The sequence below is a fragment of the Bacillus rossius genome, chromosome 1 (genome assembly GCF_032445375.1).
Source record: "Bacillus rossius redtenbacheri isolate Brsri chromosome 1, Brsri_v3, whole genome shotgun sequence".
Classification (NCBI taxonomy): domain Eukaryota; kingdom Metazoa; phylum Arthropoda; class Insecta; order Phasmatodea; family Bacillidae; genus Bacillus; species Bacillus rossius.
In genome coordinates this window covers 107,902,394-107,925,823 of record NC_086330.1, presented here as the reverse complement: position 1 = coordinate 107,925,823, position 23,430 = coordinate 107,902,394, and the positions used below count along the sequence as shown (strand labels likewise).

General features: G+C 35.2%; 1 protein-coding gene and 1 long non-coding RNA gene across 3 annotated transcripts in view; one reads left to right on the top strand and one right to left on the bottom strand.

Annotated features, from left to right (window-relative positions):
- Window positions 1-4,642: 4,642 nt before the first annotated feature.
- The window catches only part of LOC134541683 (uncharacterized), a 23,988-nt gene continuing 5,200 nt past the window's right edge, over window positions 4,643-23,430 (bottom strand). Inside the window, exons 3-6 of one of the 2 annotated variants that reach the window (XM_063385304.1) lie at window positions 15,864-15,988; window positions 10,691-12,157; window positions 9,260-9,382; window positions 4,643-5,234 (exon numbers count right to left, since the gene is read on the bottom strand). In XM_063385304.1, coding sequence (XP_063241374.1) covers window positions 5,169-5,234; window positions 9,260-9,382; window positions 10,691-12,157; window positions 15,864-15,988 — 1,781 coding nt within the window. In that variant the 3' untranslated portion in view covers window positions 4,643-5,168. The remainder of the gene's footprint in view (window positions 5,235-9,259; window positions 9,383-10,690; window positions 12,158-15,863; window positions 15,989-23,430) is intronic. The other variant, XM_063385313.1, reaches the window with a different exon arrangement.
- The window catches only part of LOC134541694 (uncharacterized), a 24,905-nt gene continuing 23,813 nt past the window's right edge, over window positions 22,339-23,430 (top strand). The window contains exons 1-2 of the long non-coding RNA XR_010076683.1: window positions 22,339-22,465; window positions 23,044-23,189. This is a non-coding gene — a long non-coding RNA (uncharacterized LOC134541694). The remainder of the gene's footprint in view (window positions 22,466-23,043; window positions 23,190-23,430) is intronic.

Below are 23,430 nucleotides of genomic sequence, written 5' to 3'. Positions count from 1 at the left end.
CTTCCTTTTCTATGTCTGTCCATGCGGATGGCTTCAACTGCTGGTGCATTATCCGTCTTCATCGTTAGTAATTGCTGTTTAGTTAGTTCTGCAGCTCTGCAAATTTTTACTGCCTGGTCAAAGGTTAGCTTTTCTTCAGCTAGCAGTCATTCACGTACAGAATCCCTGTAAATGCCCACCACTATTTTATCCCTCAAAAGGCTATTTGTCAATTCCTGGAAGTCACAATTTTTTCCCTTGATTTATGACAGAAGTCAGGAAATCGTCAAAGGGCTGGTTGTCCATTTGCACAATCTTGTTGAAGATATACCGTTCGTAGGTTATGTTCGATTTAGGAGAGAAATATGCATCAAATTTTGTTTTGATCTCTGTTAAATTTCTTTCTTCTGCCTGTGTGAGTGAGAAGGTATTATATATATTAGCTGCATCCGGGCCTATTATTGTCATGAAGGTGGCAACTTGTACTTCTGGACTTTTTTTCATGAGGTTAGTTGCGACAGAATACCATTCAAACTGATGACTCTATAATTTCCACACATTCGCCATACCTTGTTCTGTAATTACTAATGGTTTGGGTGGTTTTAAGCTTACCCCCGACTCCGTGGCCATGACGATTTCTTATTAACTGTTAACGTTAGTTGTATGTTCGTTTAACTCTTCATAACACAGTCCCGGGTTTCGGCACCATGTATTCATTAGCAAATGAATACGTTGACAATTCGGAGAGATTGTTTGCAATTAATTTATTCGTCAACTGACTACAATATGCATACAATAACACGAGCGACTACTTGACTGTGTTTACATAGGCCGGCCATCTGACACACTGGTCTATATTCATGACAACTTGTAAAAACTTAAATATTATTTCTATTTTTTTTTTACTTTTTAGTTCACATTGAATTAAATTATTTATAAAGTCCTCGAAATGCATTACAAAATCAATTTACAAAGAACCCAAAATTTTGGGAGCAAATGATCCTCCCCGCCCTTCTCACTGATGGTTCCCAAAGGCCCCGGAATCATTACAAAATTAACGTGATTAGTCTGACTTTGAACAATTTGGGGGAATTGACCACACACTTGGATTGGGGGGGGGGGGGGGGGGGGGGGGGGGGGCAGAGGACCCAGAATGGCTCGGAAACACACCAAATCGAAAGATAATCAATTTTTTCAGTTTTCAAAATTTTTGAAGTTAAACTTCTAATGTGACTTCCAACAAGGTTGCGTTAAACGTTTAACGCTACCATGGAGGGGGGTATGAAAGCACTGTCTATTTGTACGCGGTGGTCTACAAAACTACTATACAAATTTTAATGGGGTTTCAAGTTAACTTGAAGGTAGCAGAGAAAGAAATATAAGCTTTATTTAATCAAAATCGGCTCAAGGAAAGAAAAGAAATCTTAATTTTATGACATACAATAATCATTATAAGAAGCCATTAAGTTTTGCTATTGTAAGGAACTAAGTAGAGTAAGAAAAAATAAAGATCCTGACAGTTTGTAGTGTTGCCATATTTGTTTCAATTTTCAATACCCTTTTTGTATATATTACAATTTAAATTGCAGAAAAAAATTATGTTTCATAGACACATAAATAGTGAGTGTGTGTCATTTCTCTATGTCCACGAGGTCTCGCCGCGTCAATTTTCTCCTTGGGGCGAACCCGTCCGCTTAATTAAATAAACAGCTTTTATCGTTGAATGATTTCATGATTTATTTCATGAAAATCTGCTCTCATAAAAAAGTTTTTTATAGACATTCAATAGGTCTCTCTCTCTCTCTCTCTCTCTGAAAATCAATCTATGAATCGTTACAAATTTATTTCCTTTTTTTTTTTAGTTTGATTTGATACAATATGATTTCACTAAAAATCAATTTCTACCCCTTCCTATTTTCATTTCCACATTACGAAGTTTCACTTCTTCCGCACGGAGGGTCTCCACGCACTATTTTTGCATGCAATTAAAAACTATTTTTTAATGATGCCAAAGAAGTATAACTTCTCACGCTGGTACCTAAGTACACGCACCCATTTTTTTGTGGTTTGAACCCTTATCCCTCCTTGAGGAGGGAAATGGACTTCGGACAAATTTCCCACAATGACCCGGGCTCATGGATATACAAAAAACATGGTTATTTCTCATAGCAAGAAAGTAGTGGTTTTTTGCCCCTTACCTTTTCTCTTTTCTCTAAGAGTCAAAGTCATAAAATTATTGTATTGTCATTGGGATTACATGTTCTTACAATCTTTCAAATTGATACGACAAATAGAAGTAGGTTAAAATCAACTTACAAGATTTGATTACATTGTTAGTTACAAGTGAAGCTAATAAAAGTGTGTTAAAAAGTGGCGATTTATTACAAAATTTATTAGCGGGATAGTATAAAACATTATAAATTACAATATGACAATATGAGTTCTTAAAATGCTTCTGGTGATGTCAGAATTTCAAAGAAACATCTCCTGAAATTTGTAATGTGTAACTGAGCGCGCCATCAGCAGTGTACTGCAATTTAAGAGTGAAATGGTCTATAGTGTTAGCAAACCAATACAAACAAGCCAAATATTATAGGCTGGATATGGAATTTTTTCGAAATTGGTCAAGTGGAAAAAAAAATTGATTGGGACACTATTCACATGCATAAACACATACATAAAAGTGATATATTCGTATGTATATTGCACTACCCCAAGCTAGTATACAAGTTACTGTATGCTAGTTACTAATACCATACATATTTGGCAGTCATTTCACACACCTCAAGTTCGCCACGAGCCAAGGTGTATAAATTGTGAACATTGCTGTACCAGATACCCACATGAACTGGACTTATTATTCAAGGCGTTAAAAGTAAATATACACTAACAAAAATGAAAATTGCAAATTTAATGTTAATTAAATGAAAATCCAAATGGAACCATTTAAATTGCTATTATAAATTTAATTAACTGACTAGCCTGCCAGTAGCTGAGGAGTGTGGGTAATGGTCACCCATGCTGCCATCTAGGACTGAACAATGTAAAAAACTTAAGTTTATTTGAACCAAACACCATTACTCTAGAAATAAGTACAGACAAATTTTATTTACACATTGAGTGGAATGAAATCATCAAGCCAAAAATAAACTAAATTGTTTAAAGTTTTCTTTTAAATGTGAGAACTGATCAATTTAGCAAGACCACTACATAACTGACTTAAAGAACTTACATATTTTAAAATATATACTTATAATATGCATGCTTTCACTGAATGTGACAGGAATAATGGAATTTTTGAATTAAAATACAAGTTTGTCACTTTACATTTCTTACCCATATGATAGCCCCATTTAAATTCAATGCATGCTGCCATATGAAAAATATAGATATTTTTTTAAATATTTCAGCACTGTACAAATTATTTTTAACAGATTTAACACAACAAACCACACTATGAAAGATGAAAATCTTACTGTTAAGTAATTAGTACCTTTTTAACACAAAATCCTTACATATTAACATATGATATTCATTTCAGGATATATCAAAAAGCAAAAATACAAACAAAAAAACTGTGCGCACTCTGTTTTAGTCACAAAAAATAAATACACAAATGTTTCAAATATGTTTTCTTGAGAATTAAGAGCATGCCAATCCCATGGCCGTGAACACAGTACATACCTATGTTTTTATTAGCTTATCATGGCGATAATAAACCTTTTATCTTCCCACAATAAAACTTTCAGCTGGAAAATATTAAATAGCTACAGGAACAAAGCCAAGGAAAAGGTCTGCCACCTCACCTTTTAAAAGGAGAAAAGGAAGAAAAAAAAAGTGAAGACAGAATAAGAAAGTTACAGCAACTAAGCTACATAAGGTACAGAGAGATTACTTTGGAAGGATTATTCAGGGTGGCCACTTTAAGGAAAGTAAGGTAAAATAAGGGAAGTTGGAATTGATCAGAAAACTTACTTGAAATACTGTTAAAGTATGGAAATTCCCCAATAATAGTAATTAGAAGAGAAAATTTCATGCTCCAATCTGCATTTATCCAGACTGTGTGTTTCCAAGTAGTCCAAGTTTAATGCTGTTTGCAATGTTACTGTAAGCTTATCTTTCATACAAACTTGACATGTGTGTTTCACATTTTTAATAACATTAATAATATATTTATTTATGACTTATTTCAACAAAATCTTTAAACACTTGACTTAACAAAATATTAAAAACAATTAAATAAAAATACAAAATGTACAGTTTTATTTTCTCAAGTAAAATAATTACACTAATTTCTATGGGTAAACATTGGAGTTCTACACGTCTACTATTTTCTGGATTTTAGTGGGCAATCATTTTATTTTAAAATTCAATTATAAAGAAAACTTCATCACAGACAAAATTATGTAGTTAAAATTATTGCTTTACTGGACTCCTCCTTCAACATCTTGGCTATGGCCCTGCAGAGATGCAAAGAAAATAGTAATTTGCTGTCAAATAGCTTACTTTAAAAATAATTAAACAAACTGAAAACTTACAACTGAATTTGTCAATGACAAACTTGTTGAGTGCAACATTGCATTAAGACCACTGGGAATAATTTTATCAGCTCTTTTTCTGTGAATATGGACATAACAAACACATCTCTTAGAAAAAACCTAAATAACAAAAAATACCATGACTTTTATTCTGAATTGTTTCACTTCACTGCAAGCAAGGCATACATAGTTAATTTGCTTAATCCAAAAATATTGCTAACATGACTACATATTGGTCCACATTAGTTCGAATTCATCAAAATCATCTTACATATAATATTCATGTGTTTAAAATAAAATTGAGATAATTGTACTATCTCAATCACGGTAAACATAAAAACATTAAAAAAATTAACTGATAAAAAATTTGAAAATACCAAATGACAGAATATGCACCACTCCTTCAAATGCATTACGTTTAGAATAAATATTATTCTTCCTATTAATAATAATACAACTTACTATTTTAATATCACACGACTTTCTTAACAGTACGTTCTCTGTTAATCTTGAAACTTGAACTTTGTAGACACTAGACCACTGCGACACAATCTTTCACTGATATACGTAGTATGTTCGGTACGAAAAGTAAGCAAAGATATACCTTCAAGGCTTGCTAGACTTATTATTCAATATTTAGATTTTTATATGCTAAATGATAACGTCTTCATTCTGGCTCCTATCCGAACAATACAGGTCACATGTTGAAGCATGCAGCTGTAACACAAGAGATAACCATTAATTATGGTACAGAACTAAAATTAAAAAAAATTTAGGCAATTAAGATAATATTCTAATTTCTCCAATCAAAATTTATGTACATTTACAAACCTTTACTCAAAATATTTGGGACCATTAGTTTTTTTAAATTTTGGAACTGTTCTGTTTTCAAAGCCACAGTTATAAGAAGATGGGTGAAATCTAGTATTTTACTGTCTTGTATTGGGACCTATCTTTTATTTGATTGAAACTCCCACTTGAAGTCACTAATATTCAATTTTATATTATAAATTCAAGCCAAATTTATATTTGAAAATTGAAGACACAAACAGCGGTTTACAATTTAGATCCTTAGATTCAATTCTTAATGGAGTTAATTGGTGGTTTTGAAGAATTAACTTGACTCATCACTTGATATAATGTTTGGAAGGTTTGAAAGGATAACATTTCCTCAAAATTGTGGTCAATAAAGATGGAAATTAATGACAACAGAGCAGCAAAAGAATGCAGTGCCCCAAGAAACACGACAGATTCACTGCAGCATTCATCACATTTCTCAGAGGAAAATAAAATGGGGTCTGTCGCTACTGGGGGTCAAACCTAGATTCCAATGAAGGGCAGTGACTGCCCTCAACACTGTCTACTCCTGATACTTGGAGCACTCAAGAAACATCATGGTAGATGTTATAATCACACAGATGCTATTTTTAACATGCAGGGGGAGGAGATAAGGGGATATATATCTTACCCCTTTCTCCTCCACTTCCCCTTGAAATCCTAAAAATACCTATCATCATTCTCACCGACAAATGGAAAGAATATGAAAGCATGCAGTAGGCAATGTGGTTCTATCCCCCAACAATCAGAATGAAATACTGCGTACACTCTTGATAACAGGCATAACTAGTTCGTGACAAATAAGTAATGATAATGGTGAAGTGATGTAGCACGTCTCATCCTTAGTTTGCAGAGTGCATTTAAATGAGCATTTACTCTTTTCTTCCAAAGCAAGATTTCTGCCATTATGTGGTTGTCCTTGTTTCGGTGTGCTCTGTTGCCAGATACACACCCTAAAGCGCAAAAATTTTGGACAAAACTTTATAATGTAATGGAAAATTTTTTGAATGTATCTGGAACATTGTATTTTGTAAAAGAAAATTTGGAATAAGAATTTTGTAAATTCATTTTCGTGTAATATTTCACCAAGAGCATAATCTGATTACATTACATTTTTATTCCTAAGGAACTGTAATCGAACAAGCCATCTTGGTTTCAACTGCTTTTATCAACGATTTTTTAACATAATTCAATATTATATATTATTTGCTATTTTGGAGAATAGCACATTATTTTATGGAATGCAAGGTTGTTAGTAATAGTAACAGACTTGTGACAAAAAAAGTTTCTCCAGTGAAATAATAATGGTGTTTAGCATTGAATTATTACTTTTTGTCAGAATGACTACAACTATAATATTACTTTCGATAGACACTAATTTATGGTCTTCAAATAATCACCACATTGTAAAAAAAATTAAAACATATAATTAAAGAAAGTATTCAGAATAAAATTTTTAATGTTAACAAGCTGGGTAGTTCAATCTGGCAACAATGGTCGCCATTTACTCTGCACTGCAATCTAAACGTGAAACAGACTATAGAACCAAAGTTATCACTACAGGTGTAAGGAAATTTCATAGAGTAACAATGTAGAATTTAATTTAACCATTATCATCTTAATCAGAAACATTATAAATTACTCTATGGCGCTGCAGAGTTAAAAACAAAAAAATAATTAATAATCAACAGCTTTGGAATTTTATTGTTTTTTTTTTCTGCTTTTAAGCACGGTAAAGAATATCTATTTCGAAAACCAATGCTATTTTATCACACAAGTAAGTTTGTTCTTTAAAAATTTTAGTTCAGAACATTTTAGACTTTGAATATAGCTGGATGTGGTATTAGAGTCTTATTAATGCTGAATGTTTTAAAGACTACTTCAATTTATTTAGTAGTTTGATTGTACTTTACTACAAGATTTGGTGTTTTTAAAACTTTTTCCACAATGAAGAGTTAATAATTTATTAACTAAATAAAGAATAAGTTGAATTATAGCTGGTTCTACATGCTGAAGATAGAACTGTTCAGCTGCATCGATACAAATTCGCAGCAAGACACAAGTGTGTTAAATGAACTACCTATTGATTGTGGAGTACTAATTCAATTGTTTATTTAAAAGGACAGTTTGTTTTAAGAATAGCCCATTTTATATGGACTTCAACTAAAGACTTCTTGTTGGTGACCAGAGACTTTTTGTCAGGATGCACAGTCATTCAAGAGGCATCAGTATATTGACTGAGATCAGCGAACTCAAATTCAGCAGTTAGAAGATTGTGTGTTGATCTACATGTTGATCACAGCTGTCTCCGCAGCTGATGTCATGATGACCGTCAGTTCCAAATTATATAATAATCTCCAATATAGTGACAAACTTTTGTTTCCATGTTAAATGGTAACTATGGACAAAAGATTGTAAAAGTATTTATATTGTACAATCCTGGTCATGTCAAGTTTGACAGAGCTGGAAAAAACTTTACTATAAAATCAAGCATAAAAATATAACCTAAATTGTCCCTTTAATAGAAATGATTTTTTTCTGCAATTGTTTTAATTGGTAAGTAAAAAATGAGTTATAATCTCAAAGATCAGTTTAGTTATTTGTAGTATCCAATATTATCTGTTTCTTGACACCTTCAGTTTCATGATAATGAATACTTAATTTTACTTTTAGCTTACATTTTTTATTTAATAGTTTTCTTGCACTAACTTGCTAATAATTCCTGTAGGTTCCAGAGGGTGGAGACACTCATTATTTTCTGCTCTCTGATTTTTTACTAGTCTGACATGATTGTTTAGTCTGACATGATTGTTATAATTTGTAATATTGATTCAATTTGTCACTTATATGCTTAAAGGTTTAGTTTACTTGATTGAATAGATATCCTAATATATATCATTGTTGTCTAACTTTGGTAAATCATAAAGATACACAAGATAATGTTGGATACTAACCCAATGCAACTGTGTGTCACCCATAATAGTGCCGCGTGTGTTAAGGAATACATAGTTGTATCTTGAAAAGGTTTCGCATATTGTATCACACAGTACTTCTAACTGAAACCATATCTACATAACTAGATTAAATATTCACAACTTTTCAAAATTCCAGAAAGTGTATACTACTAGTAGAGTGAAAGTTAGAATGGCGCATTGGAAAAACAATACCTGTTTTCATTCTTCCAAACCGAATTCTTTGTATAAGTTTATTTGAGCAAGTAACTGTTAATATAAATTTTCTTACACAATTTGTACATAAAGCAAAGATAGGTAAAATAGTCAAGGAAGTAGTTTTACAGGTGTCAGCAATCATGTCATGACTTGAGCGAGATGATACAGCTGCAGTTCTCAATTGCCTTCCACAGTACAAAGATGAAAGGACTGGACATGGGAAAAAATTTTTCCACGAGTGAAAAATCCCCAACATGGTTGGTAATTGAACCCGGGGTCCCTGGCTCAAAGGCCAAGAGCTCTAATCACCGAACCATAAGGTCGGACTGGAAACAGGAGTGCATCCATAACTCATCCATTTCTCACGGCAACGTTCAACACGGTTCCCACTTGAAATAAAACCAAAATTGACTGCCAGGAATCAAACTTTAGTTTCCTTGGGGCTAAATGAGCAAGCCGACCAAATGGTCTTGAATGAAGAATGAAATGAGATTGAAAAAAATACTTAATTTCATAACAAGGAAATGAGTGGAATCTTTGCAAGTATAAACACAGGTGAGCTTTAAGGGTCTTCAGAACAGATTAATAAACCTATCACAAGTAGGAATTTTCAGATATTAAATAATGTGAGCATCAATATTCAACATTTGTCTGATGAAAAGTAATGAAATACTTTTTAGGGATGATAAAGATAAATACACATTTTTTGCCAGAACAAACATCAAAACATCATACTTCTATTTCTTCAGGTGTGAAATTTTTTCCACAGATAGGGCACATGACATCACCGCTCAGCTTCTCCGCGACTGCTTGTGTAGGCGCCGACCCCAGGAAAGTGATGTCAGAACTATCACTGGTCTGCAATGAAATGAATACATCAAAGCTGCCATATTACCGATAAAAAACAAGAGAGAACTTAAAAAGCTATTTTAAAAAAAAATTATACTGTTGTTAGCAGCCCCGTTTAGTGACCTTTAGTAATTAAGTTTACATGCAGCACCCCAATGTGCAAAACACTTTTTTCCAACTCTCTGATGTCTTCCACTAACAAATTAAACTAAATGATAACTTACATGACAGATAAACTCTGCATGTATGTTCTTTGAATAATTATTGCAATGGGAAAAATTGATTCAAAAATTTTTTTTTTTACATATGCCATTGCATTTAACTTTTGACATCACCTATTTTGACTTGTGATTGCATATTCATCTTTTTTGTCCATTATTGACACATGACATACAGTGTAGCCCGTAATGGCATATGTCCTAAAAATATTTCAAACCAGATAAACCAGTATTAATTAGAAAACTAATTATAAAAAATTTTCCTGAGCCTTGCTTCTGATTAATTCTTGTCAACAGCAAGGTAGTTGGAGATATAACAGCTATTTCCCTATGGTAAGGATCTATTTCTACATTTTTCTGGATAGCTTTACAGAAACTATGGGAAATCCAATTTCAAACGGCAGATCTGGGATTCAAACCCAGGTACTCTCAACTCGGATACACTGCACCACCTCACTGAGGGTGGCTCAATGACACAGAGCTCCTTCCAGAGGGGTGAAATGAGATGGAACAGTGACGGACTGCAGCACCCCGCAGCTTATAGTTATGTCTGTCACATTTCCTGTCCTGCTGGGAACTGAAAATTCATAGCCTTGGACGGAGGCCTATGATCTGATCACCCAATCACCGTGACGTCAAGAAATCTGCTGGCTGCTAATATTCTGTAATCTGTAAATATTAACACGTTGAATGTGTTTTAAGACTAAGTGAACAGACTCAAATGAGTGTGTTCCTTGTATCCAAAAACACACAAAGTAATCTAATCAGGTGTGCACATTTTGGACACGACATGAATTTTTATTAACTAATCACTCATCAGCGCTTTGGCAAAGTTTGCCACGCTTCCCACTAACAAAGAATCAAAGTTGACTCACTAGGAACTGAAACAGGGTTGCCTTGGTAGGAGGTGGGTAATTTGACCATTCAACCACTGTGCACCCCCCCCCCCCCCCCCCCAAAAAAAAAATTGTAAAAATGTATGTAAACAACTATAACAATAAAAAAATACTTAAGTATAAAAAGTACTTTACGTAAAGTGTTTCTACAAATGATAACTTTACTGTGAAATGTAATGCAAATACTACTCTACAAATCTTACCTCTTTAGCATTATCATTTAAACACTTGCAGCTGAGCTCTTGAGAATTAGGTATCGAATCAGAAGATGAAGCAACACTAGCATTGTCCTGACTTTGTTTTGGAGGTGACTGCTGTGGCTTCAAGTCAAACTCCTCGCTCTTCTGACAGCACAACTCAGGTAACACGGAGTCTTCGATACCTTCCATTTCAACTACCAAAGCTTTTACTGCCTTGCCCCTGCCTCTGTTCGATGGTTGCTTCCGAAGCGATGACTTCCCAGTTTCCACCGATTTACCTGCTCTCCCCCTACCACCACCCCTACGACCATTGCGCTTTTGTGTCCTTTTATGACCTGTTGGTTCAAAATCCTCATCTGAATCTACATCCTCAAAGTTTTTAGAATTTGCTTTGGAAACAGAATATTTTATCCTCTTGCAAACTGAAGGTCGCACACTATCAGGAGAATTGTTCCACTCACTGTCTTCCTTGTGTTCACTTTTCCTCTTGTCTCGCTTCAATGTTATTCCCTCGCTTTCACTGCCTGAACTATCAGAAATGTAAGTTTCTTTAGCACCCATGCCAATAGCAGGGTCGTCCTCAAAGTTTCCGGAGTCTAAAGAATACGGATCCTTGTTTTTCGCGGCACGTTCACGGAAATTGTAAGCATTTGAACTCGCCGGCTTAGAGAGATCCAACTTTTTTGGATCTGCAGCAGAAGCACCACCTTTCAAAAACGTGATTGAGATAGGTTTCCCCCACTCCAAGAAATTAACACTACTTCTCTGAATATGAAGCAAGTTTTTACGGTAACGATCAACATACTTCTTAAAATGTTTTGTAAAAGTGTCCAAATTTACACCCTGTTGTAGAAGAAAGAAAGGAAACCTTTCTTGTGTTTGGACACATCTTCTTTGTAGTTTGTCTGTCGACTCATGAGGTCTGTCTGTTGAGTCAAATACATTAATGTTGCCATCATCTTTTGCAGTATGTTTGCTAGCCGAGGATGTGCAGTTTCTGACCAAACTTGAAGTCTTCTTTAGACCTAACGAACGTATTTTTCTAAAAGACTCTATTTTAGTTGTGCCAGGTTGCTCTTGACTATCTGGCAACATGTCAACATCATCACTGTCATCACCTTTTAATGGTTCTATATTTAATGTTGATTCAACATCAAGCTCCATGTTTTCTGTTCTAGCCATACCAGCAGTGACTTTAGGTACGTCTTCCTCATCACCTACGTCTTGTCTCTTCATGTTTTCATCTATTTCAGCTACATCATCATTTGGTTTAAGTTCAAGACTGGGAGATTTGACTGGAGTAATTTCACTGACAGAAACCAAATCACTGTTATCTGTGCTAAATTTATTACTGTGCAGTTTACTCTGGGTTTGTTTTTTTCCTTTTAATTCAACAAACTCTTCGTTCAAATTTTCCAATAACTTCTCTTCACTCTGGTTGGTACTTTCCCCAGTCTCACCGTGAGGCTCCTAAAGAAAAAAAATACATTTTGTGAAATAATTTATGAGGGAGGGGGGGGGAATCACACTACATTCAATGTTCAGTTAAAAGTACATATTTAATCTGGTATTCGGCCCAACCTGCAAAAGTCAACAATTAGGCTGTTTGTATTCTTTCAGGTGGATTCCAACTGACTGCATTATTAGTTCGCTCAGAATTTATCACTACTCTCATTTCATCTCAGTACAGTGAGCCTGTATCCTAGTTAACTAAATTTCACAACTACATTTCCGTAATGATTTTTTTAAGACGAGTTGGGAATCACAGACACAATGTGACAGCTAAAATTTTTTTAAACAGTAATGCTTATCTGTATTTTTTCCTTTCTACAGAGTAGCTAACTACAGTTTGTTTTAAGTACCACTGTACTGTACATTATTATTTCTTTGGTGTTCTTCTTAAAACTATATTGATGTTCAATAATCCTGAGAATTTCTAATCTGCCATGGCAGCCATCCCGAATGTAACAGATTAAAGACCTTTCCTGCAAGTAAGTTAAAATAAATATGTAACACCACCAAGAAAATATGTATTTTTAGTACCATCACATGGGAAAAATTTTTTTTTTACAATAAACATTCAGGCAAATGTGTAAAAAAAACAATAACTAAACAATGATAGGAATGTAAGTACACCTATCCCTCACTTATCACAACTAATTCATTCATAAAAATGCTCGTGTTATTCGAAATTGTGTATTCTGAAGCATTAATTTGCATAAATAGCAAGGCTAATTTATTTAATGTGTTCCAAAATTGTGTAGGAAAATATACTTTACGTACCGTGATATAAATGTGTTAACACTCAACTATAAATATGTCACACCATTTATCTTTATATGCCTCCCATCGCACTTTGTATGACAAATACGACACTGCTTAATGAGATACGTACGTGGTTATGTACTTTATCGTCAGTCGGCTCAGTGACTTGCCCGCCCGGGCGTGACCTTCAACTCACGTCGCGTACCTTTCCAAACCATCCTTTACTGACAGTGAAACCGATATTACTGTCCGGATAGTTCCATTTGAATTTTTCAAAAATTAAATTGGTTATTCGAGTATCACCATCTGGTTTACATAAATCTTGTCAGGCCAAAGATTATTTTTTTTCATTGCAACATTAATTTAATAACCTTTTCCACGTGAATCATCGGTTCATTTCTGTTCCAGTATCTAATGTAAAATATATTCCAGCTAGTACAGTTAACAGCTAGTAGAGCCAACAGCATTAGACTTATATAAACTTTTGGTAAGAGTCCTTATTTCGTACGATTATGCTTACGATTATTGACTTGCTTAAAACTAAAGTACAACCTAAATTAGCGTAGCCTTCATGACAATATGTGCGCCGTTATACTTCTAGTTTGGTCTCAAATACTTTAACACGATGCATTATGAGTGATATCACCTACAGTTACCGGCAGGTGAATGGGCAGGCGTTGCTTTTGTTTGAGTGATTTCCTGCCACTGGCTAGACTGAGTTCACGGCCCGGTCTGTGGCCAGGCGACAACGGTATGGCACGGCGGCATACGCGCGGACGTAAAAACATTTGGTCCTTTACACTCCATAGACGCAATTTAATTTGCCATAGCTGATGTTTGTACAACAGCCGATAGCGTAGACAGACCTAAGCGCGCATCTCTTCTCCCCTTGTTTGGTTAACTGTATCCCACGGCACATCTGTTGTTTACACAAGTTGAAACAGACTTTGTGGCGTCGTGCTCAATTTTTTTTTTTGCCTGCGGGGATTTTGTACTAACTGAAATTTACAGACGTGCTATTCAAGACTGGGGCAATAAAATTCACATCGCGCTAAATGAATCCGCGCAATCTGAAGACATGCTAAGTGAGGGTTAGGTGTATAATTTATATCGCTTAATATGTAGAGAAATCTTTTACATATATTTAAAAAAAAGACTACCTATTGTAACCGTGACAATAGTGAAACTTCCGGAAAATTAAAAATAGTATTTCGAACACTGCCAAAAGTGACCGTCAAAAAATGACAAAATTAAAATTACTATTTGCCTAATAACGGGCAGCAGAAAAATAATCTGAAGTCATTATCTGAATCAGTAGACAAGGAATTAAAACGTCACTATTTTAACCACATCTCAATAACTAAATTATTGTTCCTAAAACAATTATGGAGTTAGAATATTCAGTTTTGTCTCTTTTTTTGGCTGTAAACCTTGGACGGAAACGCGCACACCCACCTGTGCGCACACATACACACACACGAGCATGCATGTGTGCACACATGTTATGTTACAGCTTATGTTGAGAAAAGTGATTTATACATGTGTTAATATGATAAAATGTTTCGGGAATGAACTGTTAGGTTATGTTGAGAAAGTAATACTTAACTTATATGCAAATTGTGGAACTCACAGATTCTTGTATATTTTTTAACATTTTTCGGACGATGATTCGGAAGACAAAGAGAATAATGCAAATGTATTGGTTGACATGCGTTATGCAGAAATCCTGAGACCACACGTGTATGCACCAAGAAGTGAACCATTTCAGGTACTAGAGATGAGAATTTTATTTTGCGGTTTCATCTATCAAAAAAAAACTGAAATAGAGGTTTTGCAACTGATTGAAGTACTTTGGTATTTATTTTCTTCCACTAAATCTATAAGCAGATATTCTCTCGATCAGACAAATTTCAACATTTGCTGTCCATTTTTTGCATCATCTGGTATTATATTTTATGTAAATGCTACGTTAGTTTGTTTAATTGCATCTCGAAACATGCAGCCAACTTTAAACATTTCAACTATCAGATCCTAACAAAATTATTTTACCAGAAAAATGGCATCAAATTATGCAGCCAATTTAAATACCTAACTGTTCATCAACACTGTTGCCACTTTGTACAGTTGAATGAACTTAAGCTCATACAATCTTTGGTTAACGAATCCCAGTTTCCTTTGGCGGAACGTTCGGACTGCAACTCCTAAGATCATTTTCAAACTACGTTCGACGAAACTCCATTTGAGAGTCACAATGGTGTAACTGCCATTAGAAGGCAAGCTATTAAATCTGTACAAATTGTTTGTAAATTTTTTAAAAATTATCTAAAACTTTGTTTTTGAACAATTTTTGATACAATTGCTGCAAATTGTGGAAATAAAAGGGGTTGAAGAATAAAAATTATATAACTACCAAATCTATAACAATTTATTGTATATATTATAAATATTAAGTCAAAATTTTGTCTAAAACACTTTCTTAAGACAAACCATAACTGCAAGGATTGATAAACAAATTTGATAAAAAAATTTCAAATATATTTACAATGTACAATATCATATTCGTTCAAACTTATTTATACTTTCTAAATATTATTTTAAACCTTGGTGCTAATCAAATTTCCATACGATCACATATTAGCGGAAGGAATGAAGTAGCTATAACCTTAGTAGCCATAGTATAAAATTTGTTCTAAGTTATTCAATGCTGAATGCATAGAATTAAAAACATTTGAAACATTTTTGCTGCATGGAATATGAAAGGATGTTATGTACATTAAGTTCTCAAAATTTTCCAGAAGATTCTAGAAATTTCCAGAAGGTATATGTACTTTAAAATCTACCTGCACCTTTAAGCTGAGCCGAAAGGGATTTTTTCTACCAAGAGGCTTGAGGTAAAATCAGCGTTACTCACCACTTGCATATTTTCAGGGTGTGCCTCGCTACTGCTCACAACCGCCATGTTCTCAGACTCCTTGAGTACAGCCACCAGGTCCTTCATATCCGTGTACGTCATCCCCGGCTCCAGCAGGCCCCTGGCTGGGAACATTCCTTCTCTCTCCTCTCTCTCTCTCTCTCTCTCCTCTCTCTCTCTCTCTCTCTCTCTCTCTCTCTCTCTCTCTCTCTCTCTCTCTCTCTATATATATATATATATATATATATATATATATATATATATATATACACACACACACACACACACACATATATACACACATATACATAAATAAATATATATATATATATGTGTGTGTATATGTATATATATGTATATATATGTGTGTGTGTGTGTGTATATATATCATGTTGACATGAGGATAGGGTCGGGGTTTTGTTTTTTACTCGGATGTAAATGTGTAAATGCTAATCTTCTTATTTTGAACGTCAAGTAAGCAAAATTTCATCAAACTCAAAATAAAATTGTTTAACTGTTTTAGAAACAAACAAAAAAATAACAGACTACACACACACACACACACACACACACACACACATATATATACACACACACACACAAATAACCCATCCCCTTTCATACCAATTAAACAGAATTTTGGTAGTTGTTACTGAAATATTACAAACTTGACATTCAAAATAAAATAAAAATTACTGTCTACATTTGATTTCAAAAATAATGTCATCATCCCCCTTCACTCTGCTTCGGATCCCAGCAATGTCAGCTGGTTATACTTCAGTTCGTTATAGATAATATTTATTACAAAAAAAAAAGTGCTAGGAATTATTAGATAGTGAATTAACTGCAATACACTATCAGAGTCAATCATTTAAGGTGAAGAGATCCACTCCACCTGGGATATATTTTTATTTTTGTATACTTTTGTAATCACTATAGAGATCCTAACTAGAATCCAATGTTCATTACGGCATAAAGAATATTCCAACAGATTATCTGGTGTTGGTACACGTAGATTAGAATCTGTTGTTATTTTACATGTAAAATAAAAACACAAAAAAATTCCACACCCATGTAATATTTTTTTTGAACAGTTCTGATTCTGTGACTGAAGCATTTACAAGATGTACCTATGTGTAATAAGTATCCTTAAAAAATTATACAAACTAAATTAGAAAGCCTGTTACAGTTAATTGTACAATTCAGGGCTTTTCCATATAAAATATATATATATATATAATTCTGAAAGAAATGTTTTTCAACAGTACATAACTTCCTTTATTTACCCTGAAAAGAGTGCTACAGGGCTTCCAGCACCTTTTCCAACCCAAAAAGTAGGAAAAGTAGGACTATTTTATCAAAAAGTAGGCAAAAGTAGGAGACCTATTTTCGCATAATTTTTCAATGGCATATAGTTCTAGCAATGCCATAATACAAGTATTATGATTTTACAGGAAATAAAGCATATTATTACTTATTACTTTTTAAATAACCCCAACCAAATGGCCAGTTAAGCTGAACTCAACTTCTGAACCTATTATGATTAGAAGATTACAACTAGTTGGTAGTAATATCATTGGAAACTGATTAGTAGTCCTAGACTTCCACAATTTTAAAATAGAAGTTAAAAATACTATTCCTAAATCTGAAATAAAATCAAAGGCATACAAAGCTTTGACTCAAAACCCAGAACACAAAAACAATAAAAGCCATACTCCTAAGACCCTATCCTAATGTAGACCATTCCAAAGAAGTTGAGTTCACCCTGGATGAGGTATGGCCTTTAGTTGTTATAGTAAAATTTCCATAGTTTAATGTAACTGTTATTTAGACGTAAAATATAAAACAATATAATATAATGAGCCTAACACAAGTTCCATATTTTAACATATTTTTCTGAAAACTTAATAATAGTAGATAAATATGAATCTGGCACAGAATTAACAATAAAATATTGTAAAAGAAAATGCAAAAAGTAAATTTTGCAATACAATGTTCATTAAACTATCATTGTATCTCAAAAAAATATATACATATCAATGAAAACAAGTTACATACTACAAAATGCAATACCCTTTCCAGATTTGAACCACAAAATGTTTTGCCAAGAGTATTTTATTGTAACTTGTTTATAAATTCTTTTCCTTGGAAGAGACTGAGAAATATTCCAGTAATGTTTGCTTGTTCTTTTCCACTTCTCTTTGTTCAACTCGTATTCCTTTTAAGCCTGACTTTCTTTCTTCCACCTTCTTAATTGAAGCTTCTAGCATGGTTTGTCCTATCTTCGCTCCTTTCATATCATTATTAATCAAGGCATTTCTTATCCTTGTATTAGCTTCTTCCATCATTTTTAGTGTAATTTTTTATGTCCTCGTCAACTTCTTCCTCTTTCTTCCGTAGGGTTTTTTCTTTCTGTATGCTCTCTTTGGGTTTTAGTGTATTTTCTTCACATTCATGTTCTCTTTTTCATTTCTCTTCAAGTTTTTTACTCTGTTTTTCTTTTTGTTCAGCTTTCATTAGTGTTTCCTGAGAAATTCTCTCTTGATACGACCTGTATGCTACTTGACCCTTTCTGATGAAATATTTGGTTATGGGAACTTTGTGGGGAAGATTTTTGAATTTTCTTAGCCCATCTTTGGTAGATTGAAGCCCACTCACACCCGCTGCTGACAGACATGATCTGTTTGATGTGAGAAAATTACTGGTGTCAGAAAATCCCCGCTCGACATCAGCATTACCATGGGGGAGAACAAGTATTGATTTTACCAGCCCTGTTAATTCTGGAAATTTTTTTCCTCCAAGTGAATTTTGTAAAGAAAAAATTTTCCCCCAGCAGTGATCTATTCTTGTGCTTCTAATGTTTCCAGAATATTCTTCCTTCTCACTAGAATGTTCTCCACCACTCTCCTCTTCAACATGCCACTCTTCTGGGATATTCTCACACTGTAGTATTTTCCATTCATCACAAATAGCATCTAAATCCACACATGGAACCAAGTGTACAGATTCTGCAAGACTTTTCATAGCTTTACTAGACAAAATATCATGCCTGTTCTTTAAATTGAGACAAGACGAATTTTGTATTATTGGTTTCCCAAATGGTAGTTTTGAGATGGCATGCTGCATAGCCTTATGGTAGAATTTCCTTATCAAGTACAAAAGAACTGTCCGAGTTTCTTCTTTCATCTTATCCAAAACTTTCCTTGTCTCATAGCCAACTTATAGTTCGGTGCTGTCCAATTCAATCTCTGAACAAGGAAACTACAATGATATAATGTCCTGAAATGATCTCTTAAGCCCCCTAGGTGAACATAACGACTTAATAAAAAAAATATTTTTTTTTATCCTCCAGAATTTTATTATAGTTACGTTGATGGAACTGATAGTACGTGATTACACTGGTACAACAAGTTAACAATATTTTACTCTTTTGAAAAGCATCTGGGAAATGATCCGTCCTAAATGTTTATTACATAGTTTTCTCCCACCTTATTGTCCGACTCGTCCGTTTAGTTTTCCTGCGAAGCGTTGCGGAACGTTGCGGCCGTTGCAGCTGATGGAGACGTCATCCTCTTGGTCACCCCAATCTGACCACCACCATGGATGGACGGCGCCAGAGCAGCCCAATCAGCAGCAACTCGTTCTGCTACAATATTCATAGCCGGGTCACTGAAGAGCCGATCACCCCTTTGCAGGCTTCCTTGTCGACCGAGGGACCCTCGATTGCTGTCCCCTCCAAGTCTCTTAGCCCTTCACTGCATGCTCGCCGAGACTTCCAGCACATCGCGTAACGTCTGCCGCCTGACCACACCGTCGCTCCTCTGCCACCTTCACAGTCCTCGCCGCTCACCACCGCTAGTGGCGCTACCATCACCTTGCGCATGCGCGACTACCAACCACCGTGTCACTTGAGCCCACCTGACGTCACAGCGGCGCGGCCGTTTAAAACGGAATAACCGTTTTACTCTTTTCCAGTTCGTTAGTTTTTACAAAACATCCTAAATAACTTCTTACAAGTGTGCACATTTCTTCATAAAGCACATGTATTAGAGGTTCTTCTCTCTGAAAAAAAACAAGAAACTTTTCGAAAGGTCTTGAAGCATAAACAATGAAATGCAACTGAACAAGAGTTTTCAGAGGAGTATCTTTCAAACACTTCATAATTCTTGTGTATCGTGTATTGCTTGACAAAGTCTTATCTCGCTTTAGAAGCTCTCTGATGAAATACTTTTTCAGAGCTGGCCACTGGCTTATGACTCTCTGTGCGACTGGAACCAGTCAACCACCGTTTTTCCAACATGCTTTAGGAAAGACAATTCATCTAGTTCAAGATAAACTTGAATCTCATTCATCTGTTCTTTCCTCAGAGGAGACAACTTAAAGAAGATGTGTACATCAATAATTAAATCAACGACCCTTTGCCCAAATTCTCTGACACCTTTCCCAAAAGCATTATGAACCAAATGCAAAGGACATGTTCCTATATATCTAAATGAGAAGGTAAATCTAGAGCTTTCTTACATTCACAAATAGCAAAAAACATTGCTTTATTAACATTTGGGCCATCACTACCCAATGTTACAAAATCTTTGAGCATCAAGTTGTTTTCATTCATTGACTTTATTATACACTCTGTAATATCTTTAGCTTTTGCTTGCCCCTTGATATGAGTACTTAAGTGATTAACATTCACTTTGTTGTCTTCCTTAGACCAATATCTTATCTTGATATCTAGTTGCTTCTTGATCTGCTTATTTGTCAGTTCATCATATGCATGAGTAAATGGTGAGCAAGAACTGTTTGGATCATTTACTAGGAGAGAATGTAAATATGTACCAGTGGCTTCGGAAACCATGTAAGACACTTTCGATTTACTCATTTCAAATTTTCGAGCTATTGAACTGTCCGGAAACATTTCCCTAAATGTATCACCAATAGAATTTGAAGAAGCATAACTTAAGTTTGAAGCCGCTGTTTTTAAACTCCAGATAAGTTTGACTAGTGACACTGTCTTTTTGTGACCATAACGAAATTGATGATGTAGGACCAGATGGACCACTTTGCACAACAACCTTCTGTATCTGTTTTTGTGTTCCACTATAAACATCTCGAGTTTGAGATAAATGGAGTTTTGTTGCAGAATGACTCATCTGACTCAACCCCCTATTATCACATCTGACTGATTTCTTGCAGAACTTGCAAAAAGCTTCAAATTTTGAACTAGTCTTTTCACACCATTCTTCCAGAACAACACCATTTGAGTCTTTAACCTTCAACCAGTCTTCTGAAAATAAAGTTTTGTAACTAGGCATCTTGGCTGGTTACACAAGATTATATAGCTGAAACAAACATAAGTAGGTAATTTAGAATAAATAATTTTTATATCAGCATATTAAAATCCACTTGCTGTGTTGTTGTTTCGTTGTGCCCACTAACAGTCGTTAGACAAAATAAATAAAAAAATTAACAAATCCTTGATAATGGCATTGTAAGGGGAAAAAAACAAGTTTTAAGTTAGAAGCATTATTTCAAACAATATTATCTGCACTACCCACTACTACATTAAATTTATAGCATGGTACTTCAACAGCATAGGACTTGAGCACCAAGAAAAGTGCCCCTCAGTTAATCTTCATTTGGGCTGACATGAAAATAATTTACTTACCTACTTGGATACTTTGACTACACTTCAATTGGCAAATGATGGCAAAAAGTAGGAAAAGTAGGACATATTTAGCAAAAGTAGGACCATTCCTACTTTCCTACTAAAAAGTAGGAAAAGTAGGAAAAGTAGGAGGTCTGGAAGGCCTGGTGTTAGAAAATTCCAGCTGGATTCTGAGAAACTACAGTTTAAAGGTTCAATTAGGTAGCCTGTGCAGCAATGCGACCACCGCGATGTTGTGCTTAAATAGCATAGCAGAGACTGTTTTCAACGGAAGATATCCTTGATTCTGTTGTTGCCGCCAAGTTTTCTTGATACAGGCTGTATCTTGATCCTGTATTTATCCAGAGATCCTTAGGAATATGGTGCAGCAAACACTGTTTTCCCAAAGACATGATTTTTAATGTTAGTACGTTACGGCCGCCGCCAAGACTGTTTTCTACCCCAATCTGTTTTAGTTTTCAAGTGAAAACTGTTCAATATTCTTTGATATAAAACTTTAAATGTAAAACTTATCCGGGTAAAAAACAGTCTTGTTGCTTTTCGCGTCCCCAACTGCTGTATTTTTTTCTTGGACTTGACCCCTGATTGTCGTTTTCCCTTCGTACACCTGTGCTTGTCTGGTAGCCTAACCTCCCAGCAAGGCTTCTTCCTGTGTCATCATGTGGTGGAGACATGAAGCCAAAGTTAGGGGATGACCGCCTCTCTACCTACGCCAAAGAAGGGGAAGTTGGCAACCGTTACAAATGAGCCCCCCCCCCCCCTTCCTTTACCAAAAGGATATAAATAGGCCTCTGCTAGCCTAGGAAGAGCAGAGCGAGGGAAGCTCTCTACTACGACCAACGTTCTGTCGTCGCCTTGAACATCTTGGAAGAACATTAATTTGCCCAATGACTGCCTGATCACCTATCACCAAAGTGGACTTAGCCTGAGAAACTCGGTAAGAAGGACTTTGCTTTTCTTTGAGCAAGTTAGACTTAGAACCAGTGCTGTTGTGGTTCGTGTTGGTGTTTGAAAAGAGACAGGGCCGAGAAGAAATGAAGGTAACTCGCTCAAGCTTCAGTGAAGTAACTCGCTGAGCGAGTTGGGTACTCATGGAGCGAGTAATTAGAGCAAACTTGCTCATCGGATTTATGAACTCTAGGTTGGTGTTGACTAGGTCTGAGGTTGGAAAACACTCGCTGTTGACTTGGGATAAAGTACTCTTCGAGCGAGTGGGAAAAAGTGAGTTGCATAACGAGTTGGTGAAACAAGGGCATAAGTCATCTATTTCTGTGGGCATTAGTGTGGTAGTTCAGAGGCTGGTTAAATGTAGCAGTGCACAAATACCTGACTTTGACTTAGCCAACGATATTGTGATTTTCCTGGGTGACCCGGACTTCATGTTTCCCAACTAAAGTACAAACAAATTGCGTGACGGTGTGTCTACCGATTGCTGATCCTCTATGAATAAGTGCTACAGGTGCATTGCATCAACGAGTTGTGGAACTGGGGCTGTGGTCAGTGTTTCGCTTACAGTTGAAGTCGTCGTGGGGACCTCGGTTCCTGCCAGCGTCTGCCCTGGCGAAGTCCATGGTGTGTGCTGTGAGGAATTAGAGTGCAAGACGTATCAACAAGACGACCGACTGGAGCTCAGCACTGGATGGCCTTAGCCAAATTTTAAGGTGAGTGTGGTCTGTGGTTTTTACCCAGATGGTCAAAAGGGTGTTTATCACTGTGGTTACGCACTGCAAGTAATCGACACACATTAAATTATTATCCCATAATGATATTTAATTGAGAATTATATACGTATTAATTTTTCTTGTACATTGTATTATAGGATAACATATGTTTTATTTTAAATATGGAAGCTCTGGTTACCTTTGCAATACCTAAGTAATATTCGCTTTCCAGAGCGAGTTA